Source organism: Daphnia pulex, chromosome 3 (assembly GCF_021134715.1).
Source record: "Daphnia pulex isolate KAP4 chromosome 3, ASM2113471v1".
Classification (NCBI taxonomy): Eukaryota; Metazoa; Arthropoda; class Branchiopoda; order Diplostraca; family Daphniidae; genus Daphnia; species Daphnia pulex.
The window spans coordinates 9255473-9274390 of NC_060019.1; the positions used below are offsets into that span (position 1 = coordinate 9255473).

At 46.6% G+C, this 18918-nt stretch overlaps 1 protein-coding gene across 8 annotated transcripts in view; it reads right to left on the bottom strand.

Annotated features, from left to right (window-relative positions):
* Positions 1-18918, bottom strand: part of LOC124191217 (zinc finger homeobox protein 4-like) — an 88477-nt gene that overhangs the window by 30180 nt on the left and 39379 nt on the right. For 3 of the 8 annotated variants that reach the window (XM_046584277.1, XM_046584278.1, XM_046584270.1), the window contains exons 1-2: positions 9992-10957; positions 34-3316 (exon numbers count right to left, since the gene is read on the bottom strand). In XM_046584277.1, coding sequence (XP_046440233.1) covers positions 34-3178 — 3145 coding nt within the window. In that variant the 5' untranslated portion in view covers positions 3179-3316; positions 9992-10957. Of the gene's footprint in view, positions 1-33; positions 3317-4991; positions 5143-5311; positions 5852-9991; positions 10958-18918 lie in introns of those variants that run through there. The other 5 variants (XM_046584272.1, XM_046584271.1, XM_046584273.1 and 2 more) reach the window with 3 other exon arrangements.

An 18918-nucleotide genomic window follows, 5' to 3' on the forward strand; every position in this document is an offset into this window, starting at 1 on the left:
CGAGCGTAGGTTAACAAAAACACACACAAGTACCTGTTCCATTGGCTGGATTGACTTGTGGTGGTGCCGCCGCTCCTTCGTCGTCCGAATCGCTGCCGGAAGAGACGACGGCGAAAAGGTCGCGCAGTTCCAGCGGTCCCAGCATCGGCTCCTTGGGACCGACCGTGCTGCGCCGCTGAAGCTCGGCCAACTGCTCCAATTGGCAGTGGCGCAGCGAGCGGGCGTGCTGGAGAAGGGCCGTCTTGCTGGGGCAGTCGCACTGGCAGAGTCGGCACTGGTACTGGACTCCGCTGGCGGAGCGGCCCAGAGCCGCCGCCTCATCCGAGACGAAGCGGAAGAGCTCGACGGCCAGCTGATGGCGTGGACTGGCCGCGTGCACCTGGAGCTTGTGGACGCTGTTGGTGTAGTACTCGCAGACGTTGCAGCGCAGCTGGACCGGATTGGTCGTGCTCGTCACGTACTGCAATTTCCAGTCGTTGCGGGCCCCGCCCTCCTGGATGTGGGTGGCGTGCTGGAGCCGCTGCAAGTGCTTGTCCGTCTTGCAGTGCAGCTGGAAATTGGCCTTGAGCGTCGTCTTGTAGGCGCACAATCGGCACAGGTAATGGCCGCCAATGAGGAGCAGGGCCTCGTGCTCGCGCTGGCGCGATCGATCGGCCGCGACGTGCTGGGCAACCACTTCGGCCATGTCGCCGCAAAACACGCTGCACACCAGACACTGGAACACGTGCGACGGATTGGCTTCCATCGGCTCGGGCAACGGCTCCATCGTCTCGGGATTTAGACCAGGATCGGCCAGCGGGCCGGCCCCCGGAATTCCCGATTGCCCTCCTCCACCGGCGGCTCCGCCGGATGCCCAGGGTGATTGAGGATCTCCAACCAACTGTCCGGCTTGCCCAGGAAGTTGACCGCCCGTCATCATCTGGATGAAAAGAGCCTGCTGATAGGCCATATCCGCCAGAGCGGCTTCGGCTCCGCCGGGCGACGATTGGAGGCCGACGCCAGACGGATCGTGCTGCTGCTGCTGCTGGAGGACAGAGAGTTGCTGCATCCGCTTGACGTTCTGCTGGAGCATGATCATGTTGTGCGTGTGCTTCTCGCTCGTCATGTGGATCCGCAAATTCCGGCCGACGTTCGTCTCGTAGTTGCACACGTCGCACCGGAACGTCGGCTTGTTGGCCGGCGCCGCCAGTTTGGCCAATTGGCTCGACGACACCGACGAAGAAGTGGCCGGACTGTTGGTCAAACTGTTGGCCACCGCCGGATTGTTGACGGAGCTCGTCATGTTGGGGCTCTGGTGGTGCAGCAGCGACGAGCTGGAACTCGTTTTAGACGGCGACGTCAGCGATTCGGCGCTGGTATTGTGGGCGCTAGTGTTGCCCAGTCCGTTGCCTCCGCCGCCGCCGCCTCCGCCCGGCTGCTGCTGCCCGTTGCTGCTGTGATGCAATTCCTGGGCGTTGTTCAGGTGCTTGTCCGACTGCATGTGGATGCTCAGGTTGCCTTTGGTCGTCGTCGAATAGTTGCAGACCTCGCAGCGGTACGGCTTGTATCCGCACGTGTACGTTTCGCCGCGGGCCAGCCGCGGATGAGGCTGGCCAGTCAGGCAGTAGAGACACGACGTCTCGCTCTCCGGATGCTTCTCCTTCATGTGAATTTCCAGCGTCTCCTGGTACTTGTAGTGCCAGTTGCACTTTGGGCATTTCAGCGTCTTGCAGGAATTGCGGGTGGCCAGGGCCATGGCGGCCGCCGCCGAACTGCTCAGTCCGGGGCTCAGCAGTCCCTGGACCACATCCGGCTGTTGCTGGTACATTTGCTGCTGCTGCTGCTGCTGGAGCTGCTGACTGAAAAAGGGGTTGCCGAATCCGGCGGCGGCCGCCGCAATCGAAGCGATGCTGACGTTGGGCGGCGTCAGCTGCAGGTGCGGCGAAAGCGGAGACGGCGTGGCCGAACTGGCGGCGGACGGTGACGACACGCTCGCCCGTCCGTTGTTGTTGTTGTTGTTACCGATGGGACTGCTTGAACCTGGGCGGTTGAACGTCGAGACGGCCAGCGTTTCCTTGGTCTCAAACGATTCGTCGTTGTGGATGGGCTCGGCTTTGATGTCGTCAACGTCCATTTCGTCGGCCGGCGAGGAATTGTTGTTGTGACTGTTGCTGGGCTGCTGTTGCCCGGCAGTCGTCATCTGATTGGCGGGCGAGGTAACCGGCTCGAGAAACGAAATGACGGGCTCTTTGCTCTTACCGACCAGCTGGAGGATGGCCGACGTGTTGGCCTGTCCCAGGATCCGCTTCTCCTCGTCGTCCAGCCGGACGCCGTGCTCGCCCGTGGCGTGCGACATGAGCGTCTTGGCCAGGCCGAACGACAACTTGCAGACGAAACACATGAGGATGGGCTTGATGGGCACCGACGAGTTGGAGTGGAAAAGGGCGGCCGGTGCCGGTGGGTTCGTCGCCGGATCCGAATTGCGGCGGGCAGAGTAGACGCGGAAGCTGTGCATGACCGGCTCGGCCGACTTGGCTGCATTCTTGCCGCCGTTGCCCGGGTACGCGCTGCTGTTGCCGTAATAGGAATTCGGTCGGTTGACCTGAGGGCGGGACACGTACAAGGCGCTGGCAATCTGAGGCAGAGAGGCGCCCGCCACGTCGTCCAGGTCCTGCGTCCCGCGACGCCCGTCCACAATGGCGCCCTCCAATTTGGGCAGCCGGACCGGAATGTCCTCCGTGTCGCTGCCGTGGTTGTTCTCCTCGATGATGTAAGCCGATCCGTCGGGATTGTAGACGATTTTGCCGTCGAATCGCTCGACGTCGTCGTCGTCGTCCTCATCCTCGTCGTCTTCCTCATCGACGTCGTCGTCGTCGTCTTCCCGGCCGGCCGGAGCCGTCGATCCGCTGGCATTGGCCGACGTTTTACTTCCAGGCAGATTGGGCGAGCGGGAACTGCTGTGGTGGTGACTATGATCTTCCAGCTCTTCATCCTCCTGACCAGAATCACACGAGCCGGCCATCACGTCGCGGGCGTCCAGCCGGGCGTGGACTAGGGTCGTCTGTCCCGTGTCCATCGAATTGGGCGGCGTCGTTGGCGTTGGCGCCGTCGGCGAAGGTAAACTGATGGCCGCTGAGGGCGTCGCTGAGGCCGCGTCAGAGTGAACTCGTGGACTAGGCACCGCTATCGAGACGTCCATTTCTTCTTCTTCTTTTTCTTGATCTGTCGATTCAATTTCTTCTTCTTCTTCTTCTCTTTGCGCCACCGAAATGGGTGTCCAATTGATTTTTTGTCCTCCTTTTCTCTCTTAATTTTCTTCAGGTTACCACCTCATCATCTAATGCAACCAGACAATCAAAAACGAGCCGGTTAGAAATAGAAGAAGATGACAACAACAAGTTTTTCGAGATTCAAATGAAATTTTATAGAAAAAGAAAAATAAAAAAACCGGGCGGGATTGACTCATCGACTAATATCATCGCCGGTCGCGTCTATGTCGCAGTCAGTTGTTGACGAGAGAGCGCAGCCTATCAGGTTGACTACACAGTGCACCTACTATTTTTTCTAATTGAATGAAGCAGCTTTCATTCTAATCTCTTTCGAGCTGCAAGTCGGACGGGCATTGGGATAATAATAATAATACACGAGGAAAAATGCAAAGAAGAAAAGCGACGCTGCTGAAAATTTGACAGAAAAAAAGGGTGAAGAAGAAAAAGAAAAACGAGGAAAAAGGAGACGAGCAGGAGGGGGGGAGGAGTAGGGTGGGTGGGTGGTGCAAATTGGATGCGGTGCGCGCGCCGCCGCCGCTGCTGCTGCCGCTTGCACACACACAATCATCACGAAGAGAAGGCGCTCGGTGCGCGGCTCTCGCCATTTAAATGTTCCTTAACGCGACGGCGCCTCACGTCTTTTTTCTTCTTCTTCTTCTTCCTCCTCTCTGGTTTGCGCTGCTGCGCCATATGAACATCCATTTCGCCCTTTGCTGTAATAAATAGCTATACGCGTAACGCGTGTGTGTGATGTCTAAACGGGAGAGCGCTGCGTGTGTGTCGTCAGAGTCGCCACCAGGTGAACGAGTGCGTACAAGAGACGCAAAACAATCAAGGAAGAATGAAGAGAATAATTATCAGAATAGATTTCGGCTTTCCCTACGCCAACACCACCACCCCACCCACCTCAAATCGACGTCGAAGAAAGAAAAAAAAAGAGCTCCGAGCACATCGAGCTCACAAGAAAATAAGGAGAGAGAGACACACACACACAGGGAGGATTTGGCCAATCAAAATTAACAATTGACTTCCGGTTATTATTCCGCACCTCCCCGCCACTACTACCACCACCACCACCGCCGCCACCTTCTCCCTTTTATTTCAAATTTCTCTTATCACGCGGCAATTGACGACGGTCTCTTTATTCCCCCCACCGACCATTTCTTCTTATTCTTGTTTAAAATTTTTTTTTTTCTAAATGCGCGCACACACACACACACAAGTCGAGAAAAAAGAAGGAGCCCGTCGGCGACAACGGCCTTCCATGTCGTGTCTTTTTACCCGAAGGGGGCGACACTCTTTTGGATCTATTTTTCATCAAATGAGTATATAGCAAGTGGGAAAAAAATAAAAACAAAAGAAAAAAAAAGTTGAAGGAGAGAGACAGAGACAGAAAAGAGAATGGTAATAATAAAAGGGGAGAAAACAAAAGAGCTAACGTCGGTCAAGGGAACAACAGAGCGTAACAGCGATGAGACGATTTAGCTAAAAAGAAACGAAACAAACAAAAATAGCCTTTTTGTTTTGTTTTTCTTTTATTATTATTACGACTCTTCTTTCTTTTAGATGGCAGCGGATAAGACGGAAGCTGGAATGTGTTGGGCCGAAATCGAGGTGGCCATGCTACTCTACTACTGACAAAAAGACAAAAACTATAGACACGTCAGGTCGTCTCTTTTCTCTTATTCTCTCTCAAGAAAATTGACGGCCAACTTGTGGACGAGTCCGGAAAACTTTACGAACCGAGTCGCGGCGTCGTGTGATGTCTCCCAAACGCCAATCAAAACACACACACAAAATGGTAAATATAAATCCTAATCAGAGGAGACACCAGCAGGTCGCACGGCGGATTGACCACACGCAGGCGGGACGCACCGTTCGTTCGTACACTGAATCACGTTCACGAGCAAAAAAAAAAGAGAAAAAGAAAAGAAAAAGAAACAAGGCGATTTCACACACGAGGGATTCCCTAACACAGGTTTTTCTTTTTTCTTTTTAACTTAACGTCACCACAAGAAGAAATAAAGAGGGGGAAACCAAATTAAAATGGAAGGGCGATTTACATCATTATCCCGGACAGGTGTTGGGCTGCTGCCGCTGGTGGCAATTGGTTCAATTGCAAAATTTTTACGGGAGAGAGAAATAGTTTTAAAAAAAAGGGGGGAGAAACAAAACACTGGGCCGACGCAACACTCGCCAGGGCGCGAGCGAGGAGTAGACGCACACCCTAGTCGGGTTAGGGACTGGCGCTCCTACGAGTCCCTCCACGGGACAAAAGCAGCCCCGACCAAACCCAAGCCGAGGAGCCCCCAACGGTGGGGTGGCCAAAGGGGTGGTGATGGTGGTGGTGGGGGGTTGCGCACCAGAGTCGTCGCTCGGCGTCGTCGTTATCATCAGCGTCGGTGGGCGGTATAGGGAAAAACGACGAATGGGTGTGACATGCAGATGCGGGAGTCTGGGCAGCTGATGCCGCGCGCACCTCCCTCCTTATATTTCGCCTCCCTCCTTAAGACAAGACAGCACGAAGCAACGCGCCGAGACTAAAGCAGACACGCACACACAGAAAACGGGAGAGAAGCTGAACACACACACACACAGGAAGAAAAAAAAAGGGGGGAAGCAGAGCATGACATTGGAGGAGGAGCCCTTTCTCTCTCCCCCCACCCGTTCGTGAGATATTCCGGAAGTCCTGCGCAGACTCCGAAATGTTCCTCGCCACATCACCCCCAAAAGACTTTGCTGCTCTCTGCTTCTTTTCTCTTTTCTTTTTTTCTTCCTCTCGCGTGTGGATGATGCGAGGAAGCGTTGCTATTGTATGTACATCAACGATTGGCACACAGCCGGGGCCACCCCGGTTCATCCTGCCCCTAAACTCCACGCCCCATTATCGCCTCGCACACATTTTCCCTGTTAACCGCGGGAGAGACTCACGATGTCGCCATATTGAGCCGTCGAAAAAAAAAAGATTATTAATCATTCCCTTTTATAATTTTTTCTGAGGGATTTTTTTCTTTCTTTCTTTCTTTCTCTCTTGCCCAAAATTTTAAAAAAAAGGACAAATGAGAAGTTGTGACGAAAAAGGGGGAACTTATTCCGTTTCTTAATGACATTGGGCTCTCCCGCAGAGATAAAAGACATTTCGGTTGCGTAGGTTGGCAGCCAGAAGCCAAAAGAGATCGTCCCACAGTCAAAGGGAGAAAAAAAGAAGAGAAGAAATCAAAACATTGTGAATGAATCTCACGTCGTCGACGACGACAACAACTGGAAACTACGAAACCAGCGGCTTCTCTTTTGCGTTAACATTTCTTTCTTTTTTTGTTTCCCTTTCGGTCCAAGTAGCAAAAGGAAAAGAAAAGGAAGATGGAAGGCCTAAATTTCGACCAAAAATTATTCAAATACAAAATTAAGGACAAAGATTTGTTTTATTTATAACTGTTTTTGGTCGAGATTGTTTCGAGATTGCTATGGCGGATCAAATTTTCTAGTCTTGTCTTTTCCCACTGTCCGTATACGACGTAAATCTCTACAGATGTTTGCCTGGGCAGCACAAGAGTGTGGAATGTTTTTGTGCCAAAAATTTCTCTCCGAGGGATGAATGAGAGCAGACCCAAGAATTCGCCAATCCCAAGTTTCCGTAGTGGCACACAACAGGTATTTGTGATTTTATTTCATTTCATTTTTCTCTTCGGACAAACATAAAAACCGTCTCGGGGTATTTCTTCTAGTCAGACTGTCTAACCCCCTGGCTGCTGCTCTGACAAAAGAATCAAAAAAGAAGTCCACGGGATCATTCATTTGGAAGAATGTCACGTTCCTCTACTATTCCGCGCGTCTCCTCTTTCTTGAGCTTGAGCTTCTTCTTCTTATTATTCTTCTTTTGGTTACTGGTATATAACTTCGATAAGCATCTCTTGAAAACCTTTCTTCTCCGTGTTATTTCCCTTCTCCGTTTTGATTTCGAGACAGGGGAAAAAATAAAAAAGAATGGAGAGGGGAGGAGGGGGAATGAAAGAAACAAAACACAAAATAGCTCGCCGTTGCATGTATAGCAGCAAAGACGGAAAGAGACACGATATGACCGATGACCGGCACGTTGGCTATGAGAAATCCATTGGATTGTGGAATTCCACCGCCAAGAAGAAGAAGAAGGAGAAGAATATGTCTCTTCCCATCTATCCTCTCTCTCTTTCTCTCTGCTGTTTTGTACCTGTGTTATGGGGGCCACAACGTGAAATCAACATAATGGCGGTTGGGATTTCACAGACAGCGCCACCGTTTCTTTTTTTCTTTTTCTTTTCGGATAAGAGGGGAATCAAAAACACACACATAGCTACATGGACGGATGGATGGATGGATGGCAAGCTGGACCTACCAGTACCAGCATCGTCGACGCCGGCGACCTCCAAAGAGGATTACACACATATAAGGAGCTTTTGATTAATTAGCCCGATCCAATCAACTCGGAGTGGCTCAACTCTCCGTCCCTGCACGTATCTTTTTTCCCTTTTATATGACTGACTGACTGACTGACTACTAGATTCTTTTCTTTTTTTTTATACATTTTATTTCAGAAAGAAACGGGAGAACGGCCATCAAAATTCTCCTCAATCTCCTTCCCTCCCTTTTTTTCTAATACACGGAACACAAAGTGATGAACCTCGTTCGTCCACCTCAAACAAATTTTCGTTTGCCATGCGCAGATTCACCTGCGGATGATCCTACGCTATTATTCAAATGAGCCAAACAGGTCGCAAGACAATAGTTAAGATAATTTGAACTCGACAAACGAGGGCAGTCGGGAAAAAAGAAAAGAAAAAAGAAAAGAAAAAACTTTTGGGAAAAGGGAATAATTGGACGACCACCTGAACGTCCCAGTGAATAATAAATGCCGACCCTAACCTGAAACTCGAATGCAATATCGGGTGTGGAATCGAATGTTATCCCCCCCAACACAGACACACACGAGAACCCTCATTCGGGACTTAACCATGACACCATCGGCAGGTGACAGACAGGTGAAGCGGTCAATCGGAACGAACGGAAAACAAAAATAAGTCTTTCTACATATAACTCGACGCATTAAAATCGAGATAACGATGTTGGTTCAATTAGATATTTTGGATTCATTATCAATATTCCACACACACGGGGGGCTTCGTTACACACGACTTTGGGGAGATTAAGAGTATTCGACTCGATGACACCGGGAGAGGAGGGGGAAAGGGAGTCGGTCCGCTGCTACCCCGCTACTTGCAGCCAGCGCCTACTCCCTCGAATTGCATTGGTGTATGTGTATACCCAAGTTCGATGATCGAGGCCGAGTCGCCGATAAACAACCGAAATGAAATCTATTTTCTTTTTCTTTTTTTGTCGAACATCGGTGGGTGTGTTTTAGACGTCTGTGTGCGTAAATGGGAAGTGCCGTGCGCGTAATCTCCCGTGTTTTTTAATCCAGAGAGCAGCTAAACTCGACTCGTGTGTACACAAGTTTAGACCCAAATCACCCACCGATACTCGTCCTCTCTAATCGAACCAGAAAAAGACAAGTCCAACTAGGAGAAACGTCAATCAAATCAATAATAATGTAATGCGGAATAATTCGAAAAATGTCGACCGTAAAAAAAGAGTCGGGTGACTTTGACGGATCGTTTCGGACATTTTCTCTTTTATTTTTCTTCTTCTTCTATCGGGAGGGAAGGAAAGGACCGAGTTCAAAAGCAGAAAATTCATTTGCAGGTCTTTTATTCTGATTATTTATATATTTGTGTTGGCTCGTTTCTTTCTTCTTTCGTGCATACTCTCTCTCTCTCTCTACGTGTGTGTATGTGCACTTCTATATACGGTATTGATCTCTCGGCGAGGAGCGATCGAGCTCGTTTCAAACGCAAACTTTAACGCGGCCATGACTGCCGAGTCGACGTGAAGGAATGGAATCGATATCACGAAGGACCGAGCCCAACATAACAAACGATTTAGGCCTAGATGTGTGTTGGCGCAATAGACTCTCCATAGACACATTCCTCCCGTGTTTCTGACCGTTATTACCGATGAGGTTTGATCGAAATTCTTTCAAGAAATCTATCAGCCAAACGGAAAGACCCAAAAGAAAAAGTGAAATAAGAAATAATAATAATTAATACCAAATAAAAGAAATTAAAAGAAAAGAAAAAAGATGGAAATAATTCTTCCTAAATGGAAGAAACCCGAATCTGACAGAACCGGTTCAAGTGGATTGGTGGTGGTATATAGTGGCGGCAAGTTGTTTTTGATTTCGACATTTCTCTTTTCTCTCTTGTTGTTTTCTACTCATTCTGACGTTTAGAGACTTCAACTTTGCAAGTTTTTTTGTTTCCAGTCAGAGAGTCAATAGTGTGCAGACTACCCGGAAAGAGGGCCAGCAGGGGGGGAACACAAGACACATCCAGCAAGAAATAGAAAAAAAGGGGTCCAGCCGACATTGAACAGTCAACCAGAACGTTTGTTGTCGATATTTAAAAAAAGAAATGGTAAATAAAATTTATAAAAAAAAAAAAAAAAAAGTTTCATTTCGAGGAAAAATCCTATACGGTTGTGGTTGCACACAACGCTAACCAGAAATCAGTTGACCAAAACGGAACGAAAAAAAAATAATTTTTTCTAAAAGAAATCACACAATTACGAATGTTTCTTTTTCCAAAAAAGAAATAAATTGTGACTAACGAAGGAAGAAGAAAGAAAAAAATATGTGTTTGAAATCAACTGACCTTTGGCAGAGGCCAAGACGGTGTGGCGTGGCCGGACTCGTGCGGAAGCGCATTGACACTCTTCCGAGCACAAGACTCTCCTACCACACACACCCTGAACCAGACACACAGACACACACACAGAATCACTTGGCACACTCGTCCGGCGCTCACTTGTAACACTCAAAAGAGATTCTTTCAGTGTTTTAATCCACAAAAAAATTGGTCGAAGCCAAAAAAACACACAAATGTCGTTTTGAATTTTTTTAAGCAACCAAAAACAAATCCGATCAGCTGTCGGACCGATCCGCCGGTTGATGTTGGTTCAATGTCGGCATCGCCATAATTCCGATCAACCGTCCGCCAACAACAAAAAAAAAAAACAATTTCTCAGTAATTTTCTTTTCTTCCCTAATTTCAATTATGAAGGTGGTCTCTGTTCGTGTCACCTCGTCGACGATGCCATTCGTTGTTAATTGAAATCAAAAAGACCCCAAACTTTTTTTTTTTATCTTCACGAAATTTTTGCGGGAGAAAGGAAAAGCACGGAACAACACAAATCACTTAAAACATCACTGATTTTCTCGTCGACGATAAAAACCAAATTGAACGGAACCAAAAAAATAAAAATAAGATGAAAAGGATCAAAAGTTGTTGTTGTTTTTTGGCAATTTTGGAATGGAGAAACTGTCAAATGCCGTCGTGGTGACAAGACGGGGGAAAATCAATCGATTCCGTGTGCTGTTTCGGTGTTTTCTAGGGCAAGCGCGAAATAATTTTGGCTTGATCTTTTCGCATGGGGGTCGAGAGCGAAAAGCCCGCACAAGACAAAATAACACACACACACACGGAGTAGTAGGAGGAGGAGCGGGGGCCTCGCAGCAATACACTCACACACTCTCACACGACGAAAAAATAACGCGGGTTGAGCGCGCGGGCGCGACACGACACGGCGAGGGTCACGGGCCGACTGACGGCTTGTCGGCCGGCTGACCACTTGCACCAAAAGCGAAAAAGAACTCGGAGGTGGAAAAAAAGGAGGAGGGAGAAACAGTCTCGGTGGGGTGGAGGCAAAGGCGCAGGGGGGAGGTGGGATAAGGGGGGGGGGGGGAAACACACACACGTACTACGTCTATACGGACGCACGGTGGGCGCATTAGAGTGGCTCCTATGTGCACCGTGTGCGTAGTCAAAGGGAAGCAAAGAGGAGGAAACAAGGAGGAGCTTAAGCTCCGCCTCTTTTAAAAGCCACGGTCTTTCATACGTACAACTCTGTGTGTGTGTGTGTGCGGTGCGCCATGGATGCCCAGGCTTCGATGTGTATACTACGCGCCGGATCGAGGGGGGGAATTTTCATGCTCGAAAACTTTTCACTACTACTAGGAGCTAAATTCTCATTTTCAGTTGTTTTTTGTTTTGTTTTGTGTGTTTTTTTTTTCAATGCGCAGGCTCGATTCGCGCGCCACCTGTCGGCGTACCGCCCACTTTTATCGTCTATCCTTCCAGACGAACGACGACTAACAGCTCAGGGGAGAAGAAGAAAAAAAGATAGCACTCAGCATGCGTGTTGTCGTCCACCGTGAATAATTACAGGTGAAAGATGAAAAATGATCAAATTCTTTTGGGAACTTTCGCGATCGAATTTACACTTAACTCGATGGGCGATTCGATCGGCCGGACTCATTTGTATGCGAAATCAAACGGATGCGACAGCAGTGGACAAGCCCAACCGGTCCGTACCCTATAGCACCTTACACCCCCATTGTCACCTGACTTTCTTCTCCCATTTCAAGACGTGTGACCCCTATTGACCTCGTTTTTTTTTCTCACACCTGGGCCGCCCTTTCACCTCCCTCCCTCCCCCTTCGTACACAGGTGTTCCCGAATTTGAAAAGCCACCAAGAATTCAGATTGATTTCTTTTCTATTCTCTACCTTTTCTTCTCCTTCTTCTTCTCCTTCTTCTTCTCATTTTCTTTTTATGTTCATTTGATTTGAACACAAACAAAAATTCAGGTATGCGATCTCGAAGAACAAGGGAAACCGAACACACACACACACACAAAATAAAGAACTTGGAAAAATCCAAAGCGAAAAAATAAAATAAAAAAATGGTGATGAAGAAGAAATGAATAAAAGAGGAATCAAACAGTTAAAAGAAAGAGAAAGAATGAACGAACGAATGAACGAAAACCAAGCCAGGGCCAACATTAGCATTGGGGCGGTAAGTTTTGTTTTTTTCTCTTGAAATCGTTGGGATGCCAACCTCTGCGTGTGTTAAATAGGCTTCAACGCCGAGAAACCCCCTGGAATAAAAAAAGAAGAAGAAGAAGAACCTAACCCAAACTGTCCGTCCCATCCATCCGTTTGAGCACGGCGATGATCTATAAGGAGGCGAGATGGTCTGGCATGTGCGGCCCCGTCCCGAGAATAAACCACCCCCCGTCCACACACATGACAGCTCCTCGTTCTCCTTAAACTCCTCGTCCCTATATAAAACCCCCCTTAGACGAAATAAAAGAAAAATCGAAAGCATCGCATAATCATAACAATAAAAAAAGGGGAAAAAAATCCAAAATTCCCGCTGGAACATATAGATACATATATTCTACAAATAGTTAAGAAAAAAAAAGACTGATGTTGGATAGGAAAGAGAGATCGGTTCGTTTCCCCAGTTGCTCCAACTGTAAACATGTTGGGGACATGCTGAGCCGGACGGTATCTAGGGCCCTGACTGTCTGTTGCTGGAACGAAAGAAAAACAAATGTGTTGTGTAATAATAATAATCAGAAAATTTAGATTCTCCTTTTCTTTTTCCCCTATAAAAGTTTTTTTTTGTTTTTGTTTTTCGTTTTTTTCAAAGTGAAATTTCATTTGATATATATACAACAGAGCCATTTATTTTCTTGTTGGTGGAACCTACCACCAGCGAGAGAGCCCCGGCTTAATTCCAGCCCGGCCCTACAGCGTTGATCTTTCTTCTTTCTTAGCTTGTTTAATGGATGATGCCCAGCACATACACGACGGTGATTCGATTCATTGCCTAATCGAGGAGCTGATGCTGAGCCCTGATGCCGGGGCTGCTGGCATATAAAGAAAAGAAAAAGAGAAAAAATCTTCTCCCCAAAAAAATAAGAAGAAGAAGAAGAAGAGAAAAAGAAACCAAAGTTGGGAATGTGTTGTGTTGCTCTTTGGTTTCGGTCATCGTCAATGGGGGGTCTCTCTTTGCTGACTCTCTCAGAGTCCCTGTGTGTCTGTGTCTGTGTCGCTGATCCTCCCGCCGATAGAGTTGAATCGCTCCGAAGAACCCAGGCCCTACGTTCCGTGTGTGTGTCTCTTCCTTTTTTCTTTCTTTCTTTCTATCCCCGTGTCCGCGTTATCGATCGCTCTTTCTTGTTTGATGGATGAGGCAGACAGGAGGAGAGACAGTCTCTCTCTCTCTCGGTAACCGTTGGATAACACACGCGTAGCCTTATGCAACTCCGCCGAGGTGCAGTGCAATGTAACAACAGGCCGCAGCTACAACACGGAGCCGAGAAACGGGAAGGAAGGAGGAGCCAGGAGAAGAGAGTGTGGGCAATTCCGACAAAATGGAACCCCCCATTTGCGTCGGATTCCATTCCGATGGGCAGAAAAAGAAAAGAAGAAAACGGCGTCGTGAATTGTGGACGACGTTCGCCTCCTGCGACACTAGGCGACGCATTAAAGAGATAAATAACAGATGGAAACAGCCAAAAAGAATAAGAGCTGGGGGAGAGAACCAAGACGATGAAGATCTCCAAATAGTTGAGACATGTTATGTAAGCAGAAAAGTAACGTAGGAGATTTGTTTCCCTTTTGTCGCCGTGAAACAATTCCATATTTTTTTCCTTTTTCAACTATTGAATGTGGTTTTTAATACTTTGTGCAGATTTTACGCGTCACGAGAGAGAAGAGAGGCAGCAACACGAAAATGTGTGTGTGTATATATAGGCTAACTGCTGGGCTGGCGTGAATTTATGGCCGAGGCAAGCGCGCAGGTCGGCGCGAGCTCGCCTAGAGGCATCCCAACAACAACAACTTACACACATTCAACAGCCGAATAAATAACAAATAGACTTGGTGGATATTATTCCCCCCCACCCAACGTCTAGTTAAATAATTTACAGAAAGAAGTAAAAATAATAAAACAACGGAAAAAACGGAATGAAAAAATTCTTGGGATCCAAAGGAATGAGGGGTGGTGGTGTGTAGACGCAACACACACACCGATCGCATTGGAATAAATCACGAGATCCCCCCACAGTCAACGCCGGGTTACGTCTCTTAACAGCAGGTTCACGAACCGATCAAATGAATCTCTTTCCTCTTCTTTTTCTTTTTACTATTTGTTTATTTGAGTTTGGAATTTGTTTGAGTTTCAAATCAGCGGGAAATTGAGAAAAGAGAGCCGGCATTCCAATGTGTCGGGTCCGATACACATCAGTAATGTATCGATACGTTAGCGCAAGCAAAAAAAAAAATTTTAAAAAATCGAAATTCGAAATTCCTTGTCGTTTCAGGTGTGGCGGCTTTGGTGCGGATTAGATTTTGGTTCCCATTTCCCACCGTCTTCCAGCGACTATCCGCAAGGTCCTTCCGCAACCGAGTACGCACAGCGAGACGCTCGTGGGCGGGCAGATAGTGGATGGAAGAAGGAGAAGAAGTCAAAAGAGAAGAGAGAGAGAAAAAGCCAGAGAATGAAAGAATGAAGGAGGGATCAAAAAAGCCAAGAAAAAAGGCTAAAAGGGACTGACAGCTGGGGCGGTAACTGGGCGGCCATTAACAGGTCAGCCTCCCGCGCGCGGCTCGGTCGTAAAAGTCCGCTACTATACAACCTCCTGGACCAAGAATAAAAAGAAGAAGAAGAAATACCCAAATGTGTGTGTGTGTTCCCTCATTCTCTTTTCTTCCTTCCTTCCTTTCTCATCTTCTTCTTCTTCTCCTGAGGTCACAGAGAAAATGAATTACGAGACGACACTACTAGTACTACTACTGCCACTATTACAACCAACCACTGGTATAACTACCAACTGCCAGCCCGGCCCAAGATGAGAAAAATAGCATTAATTCTTCATTCTCTTTAGTTTACCGAGTCGTCTCCTCTTTTTTTTCTTTTTAGCCAAAGAAAAACACGTCCAGAAAGAAAATTTTTTATAACCGTCTTTCGCCACACGCGCATCCGCACTGAAGAAAAGACACATTTGTGTATGAATGTGTCTATGAATCCATTTCCGGCGTTTTGTCAACGCGGGACGCTCTTTTTTTTCTTCTTCCCCACGTTCTTTCGTCGTGTGTCCAGCCCAAAAAGAAAAGGAAAAAACTTTACGAGACTATCCGTTTTTTCCCAGCCAACAACGAGAGAGAGAGAGAAAAAAGGGGGAAAATGACAAGAAAAAGAAAATGGTTGATAATATATTACAGAAATGAATATCAAATTGATTTCTCCCTTTTTCTCTTTTCTCCTACCCCGAAGAGACGAAGAAGAAAAAAATTCAAATCATTTCGATCGTCGTCGTGAATTTTATGTCGCGCGCTGGAGATGAGTCCCCCGGTCCGTAAATGGTCAGGATGGATAACAAAAAAAAAAGAAGAAGAAATGGGAAAAAATTTGGTGGATGCAAATGTTTTTCTTCTTCTTCTTTTTGCGCCGTTTGCCCGTCCATCCGTGGAGCTCCGAAAATCCCCTTAGGTCTTAAAAAACAAATGACAACGAAAAGAAGCAACGCGACAAGTTTGAAAATTTTCGCCTTTTCTTCGCGTCCCTCCAATTTGTTTGTTCTTCACAGCGAAAAAACAAAACAAAAAAAAACAAAAATAAAAATCAGTCGATTGTTTCTCTCCTTTTTTTTCTATTCCATTTCGTCATCCTCTATTATTCCTCCGAGCCTTATTTTATATTTCTCTCCCATGTCCGTGTGTGTGTGTGTGTCGTGTCAACGTGCCGCCCCACCAAAAAAGAAAAGAAAAAAAAAGTCTCTCTCTCTCTCTGGCGGCAACGGCGGCGAAGAGCAATTAATCGCCAAAAGGTAAAAAGGTTTTCCCGGGGCATGTCACCGGTGTATATATGAGACTCTACTACTCCCAAAGTCCTGGGCGCTTCGGGTTCTGCGCTTCGGGTTCTTTTTAAGTTTCAACCTTCCTGGAAACCTCTCTGGGATCTTTAAAATGCGCAATTCAAACCTTAATGACAGTGTCGCAAAAGCCAAAAGGGAAGACGGGGGGGGGGGGGGAATGAAAACAACAGACGAAAAAAAAAAACCTTTTATCTTTGGCCAAGGTGTATCAAGCTCATCACTTTTCCCTGCTTCCCAGTTTTACAACTTTAAGAGAAGAAAAGCAACAAACTAAAGTGAAAACCCGAAAAAAATGAAGAAAAAAAAATCTCGTTCGGTTTTGCGTGCAAACGATTGAGCACCTGCTCAAAATATTTTGAAAACAAATCACGATAGTTTATTCGAAATTCGGGTTTTCTTTTTCCTTCCTCGACGTGTTTCTCTTTAGTGTCGGTTAGAAAAAGGTAAACGGAGATTGAGAAGGGTTAAAACTGCCACTCACTGGCGACGAAAAGGAAAAACAAGACGAAAGAAAATCGATAAAAGTCCGGACCGAAATCTAAGCGACGTGTTTCTCGGCCAACAAACGTCGAAATTAGTACAACAACAACAACAACAACAGCAGCAGCAGATGGGGGGAAAGGGAAAAACAGGATCGGTCGGAAGAAAAAAAAACAACAACAAGCGATCGAGTCACAGATTGAATTAGACTGATGGTGTCCACCTCAAATCGGACAAGAAAGGTAAGAAAAGGAGAGACACGGAACACAATAAGACAAAAACCGTGAACGGGCAAGTAAATCAAATGTAAACTCTTTTAAGAAAAAAAAATAGGAAAAAGAATTACAAGAGACCGGTCGGCTTTTTCTTCCTTTGTCTTTCAATTCCCGATAGCCTCACGACGATACACGGATCACGTCCTTTTAGTTCTTGTCTCCAATATCAAAATCAAATAGCGGTACAACAAATGAAGGAATCTTCTTCTTTTTTTCGTTTTCTCTGGCCTTTTCCTTTCGAATCACGTTAAAAGCCATTGGGGGGAAATGAAGGGAAATGTGGTTCTCTCTCCTTTAATTTTCTTCTTCTTTTTTTTTTTACACAACAACAACAACAAGCCTCGAGGGCAAATTGTCCCGTGGCCCTTTGTGTCTGTCGCCTTCGTCCACAAATTCAAATTCAAGAAAGAAAAAAAAAATAAAGGAGAGGGGTCAAGCCTTGTGTTAATGCCTGCTCGCACACGTTCCTCACCCACTCATCCGCGCTCCACTCCGCCGGCAATGATGATGTTTTTCGCATCGTCAATTTTGGAATCCATCCAGCAACAACATGAAGATGAAGAAGAAGAAGAAGGAGAAAAGTTGAGAGGGACAAACAAAACAAACAAACCACAGAGTTCCAGCGACCGCGGATGGGCGCGCAAAGTTACCAGGACCGGACCCCAAAGAACGTGGCGGCCGACGACGGCGGACGCCAAACACACAAGAAACAAAAAATTTCCCTCGACTTAAAAGTATTTTTATTTTTTCCACATCCATTATAAACCCCCTAAACACATTTTTGTTTTTGAAAAAAAGTTTGTTTCCCCCTAATTCTGTAAGAGGGAGGACTGGTTTTTAAATGCAGTGGGGTCACTCATTTGTGGAACGGGCAGCAGAGCTTCATCCACGGGAAAAGGTTATTTGGCGGCGACTGTTTTTAAAAAGGAGACGGACGGAGTGGTACGGCGACAACATCTTTCTATTGGCGTCTCGGTTGCGTGTTTTTATTCTTGTATGCAAAAAAAAAAAAAAAATGTCAAAACCCCCTGCCGCCTTCGTTGTCTTTGGATCACGATGATATGATTCACACACAATAGACATAACACACGTTAGACATTCAACAACAACATCACCGGCCGGATGGATGGATTGTCTCTCTCTCGTTGTTCCAACTGCGGAATTTTCTCTTTTGTTTTCTTTAGGTTATTCATTTCCTTTCCTCCCCTTGTGAACCCACACACAAAAGAGAGACACTCTGGTGACAAATCTTCAATGAGGAAATAACTTTTCTTCTTCTTAAAAAAGAGAATAAAAAATTATAAAAAGAACTGCGACAATCAAAGTTTGAGGCAAAAGAAAAAAGGAAAACGAAGGTTAACATGCAAGTCGTCGTCGAATAAAATCTACGCAGATATTGTATAATTATTCAACAGATGACAATCAGATAGATGCATTCCCCAGTCTTTGAATGATCGTTCCCTTGATTCTATAAAGTGAATTCTTTGTTTTGGGAAAACCTTGACGAGGGCCAGCAGAGAGTTTAGTGGTAGAAGACGAAGACGAAGAAAAAGAAAAAACCGAATAGGACGAAGGTGTTCCAATGGAATTTGATTGTGTTGCAACCGGTTTCTTTTTTATCCTTTTCAATTCTCCCCTTTTTTTCTACCGCACACACACACACACCTTGCAAAGCAAAAGAATCTCCCCAGTTTTCAAAATAAATAAACAAAAACCCATTTCGTCCATCACTCGTCGGCCATTCGTTTCTAACCCAAGGCAAATCAATGCGAGATGTGCCGCCCCTGCACAATCTCGGTACCACACACACACGTTACACAGCCATAAGGCGACACGTACCCCTGGAGAAAAAAAGAAAAGGAAACGACAAAGCTTTTTTTTTCCAGGGGGTAAGAGAAAAAAAACACACACACCGGGGTTCCCAGGTAGAGAACACATCATCCAATCCCGATGTCTGTTTTTGTATAGACACGTTGACATCACCAAATAATCTTTTTTTCTTCCCCCCTCAAATATTACTAGGACGCATGAAATAAACAATATAACGTCTCTCTCTCTCTTATTCTTTTTTGTAATCATTTTCTTTGGGGATTGGACAC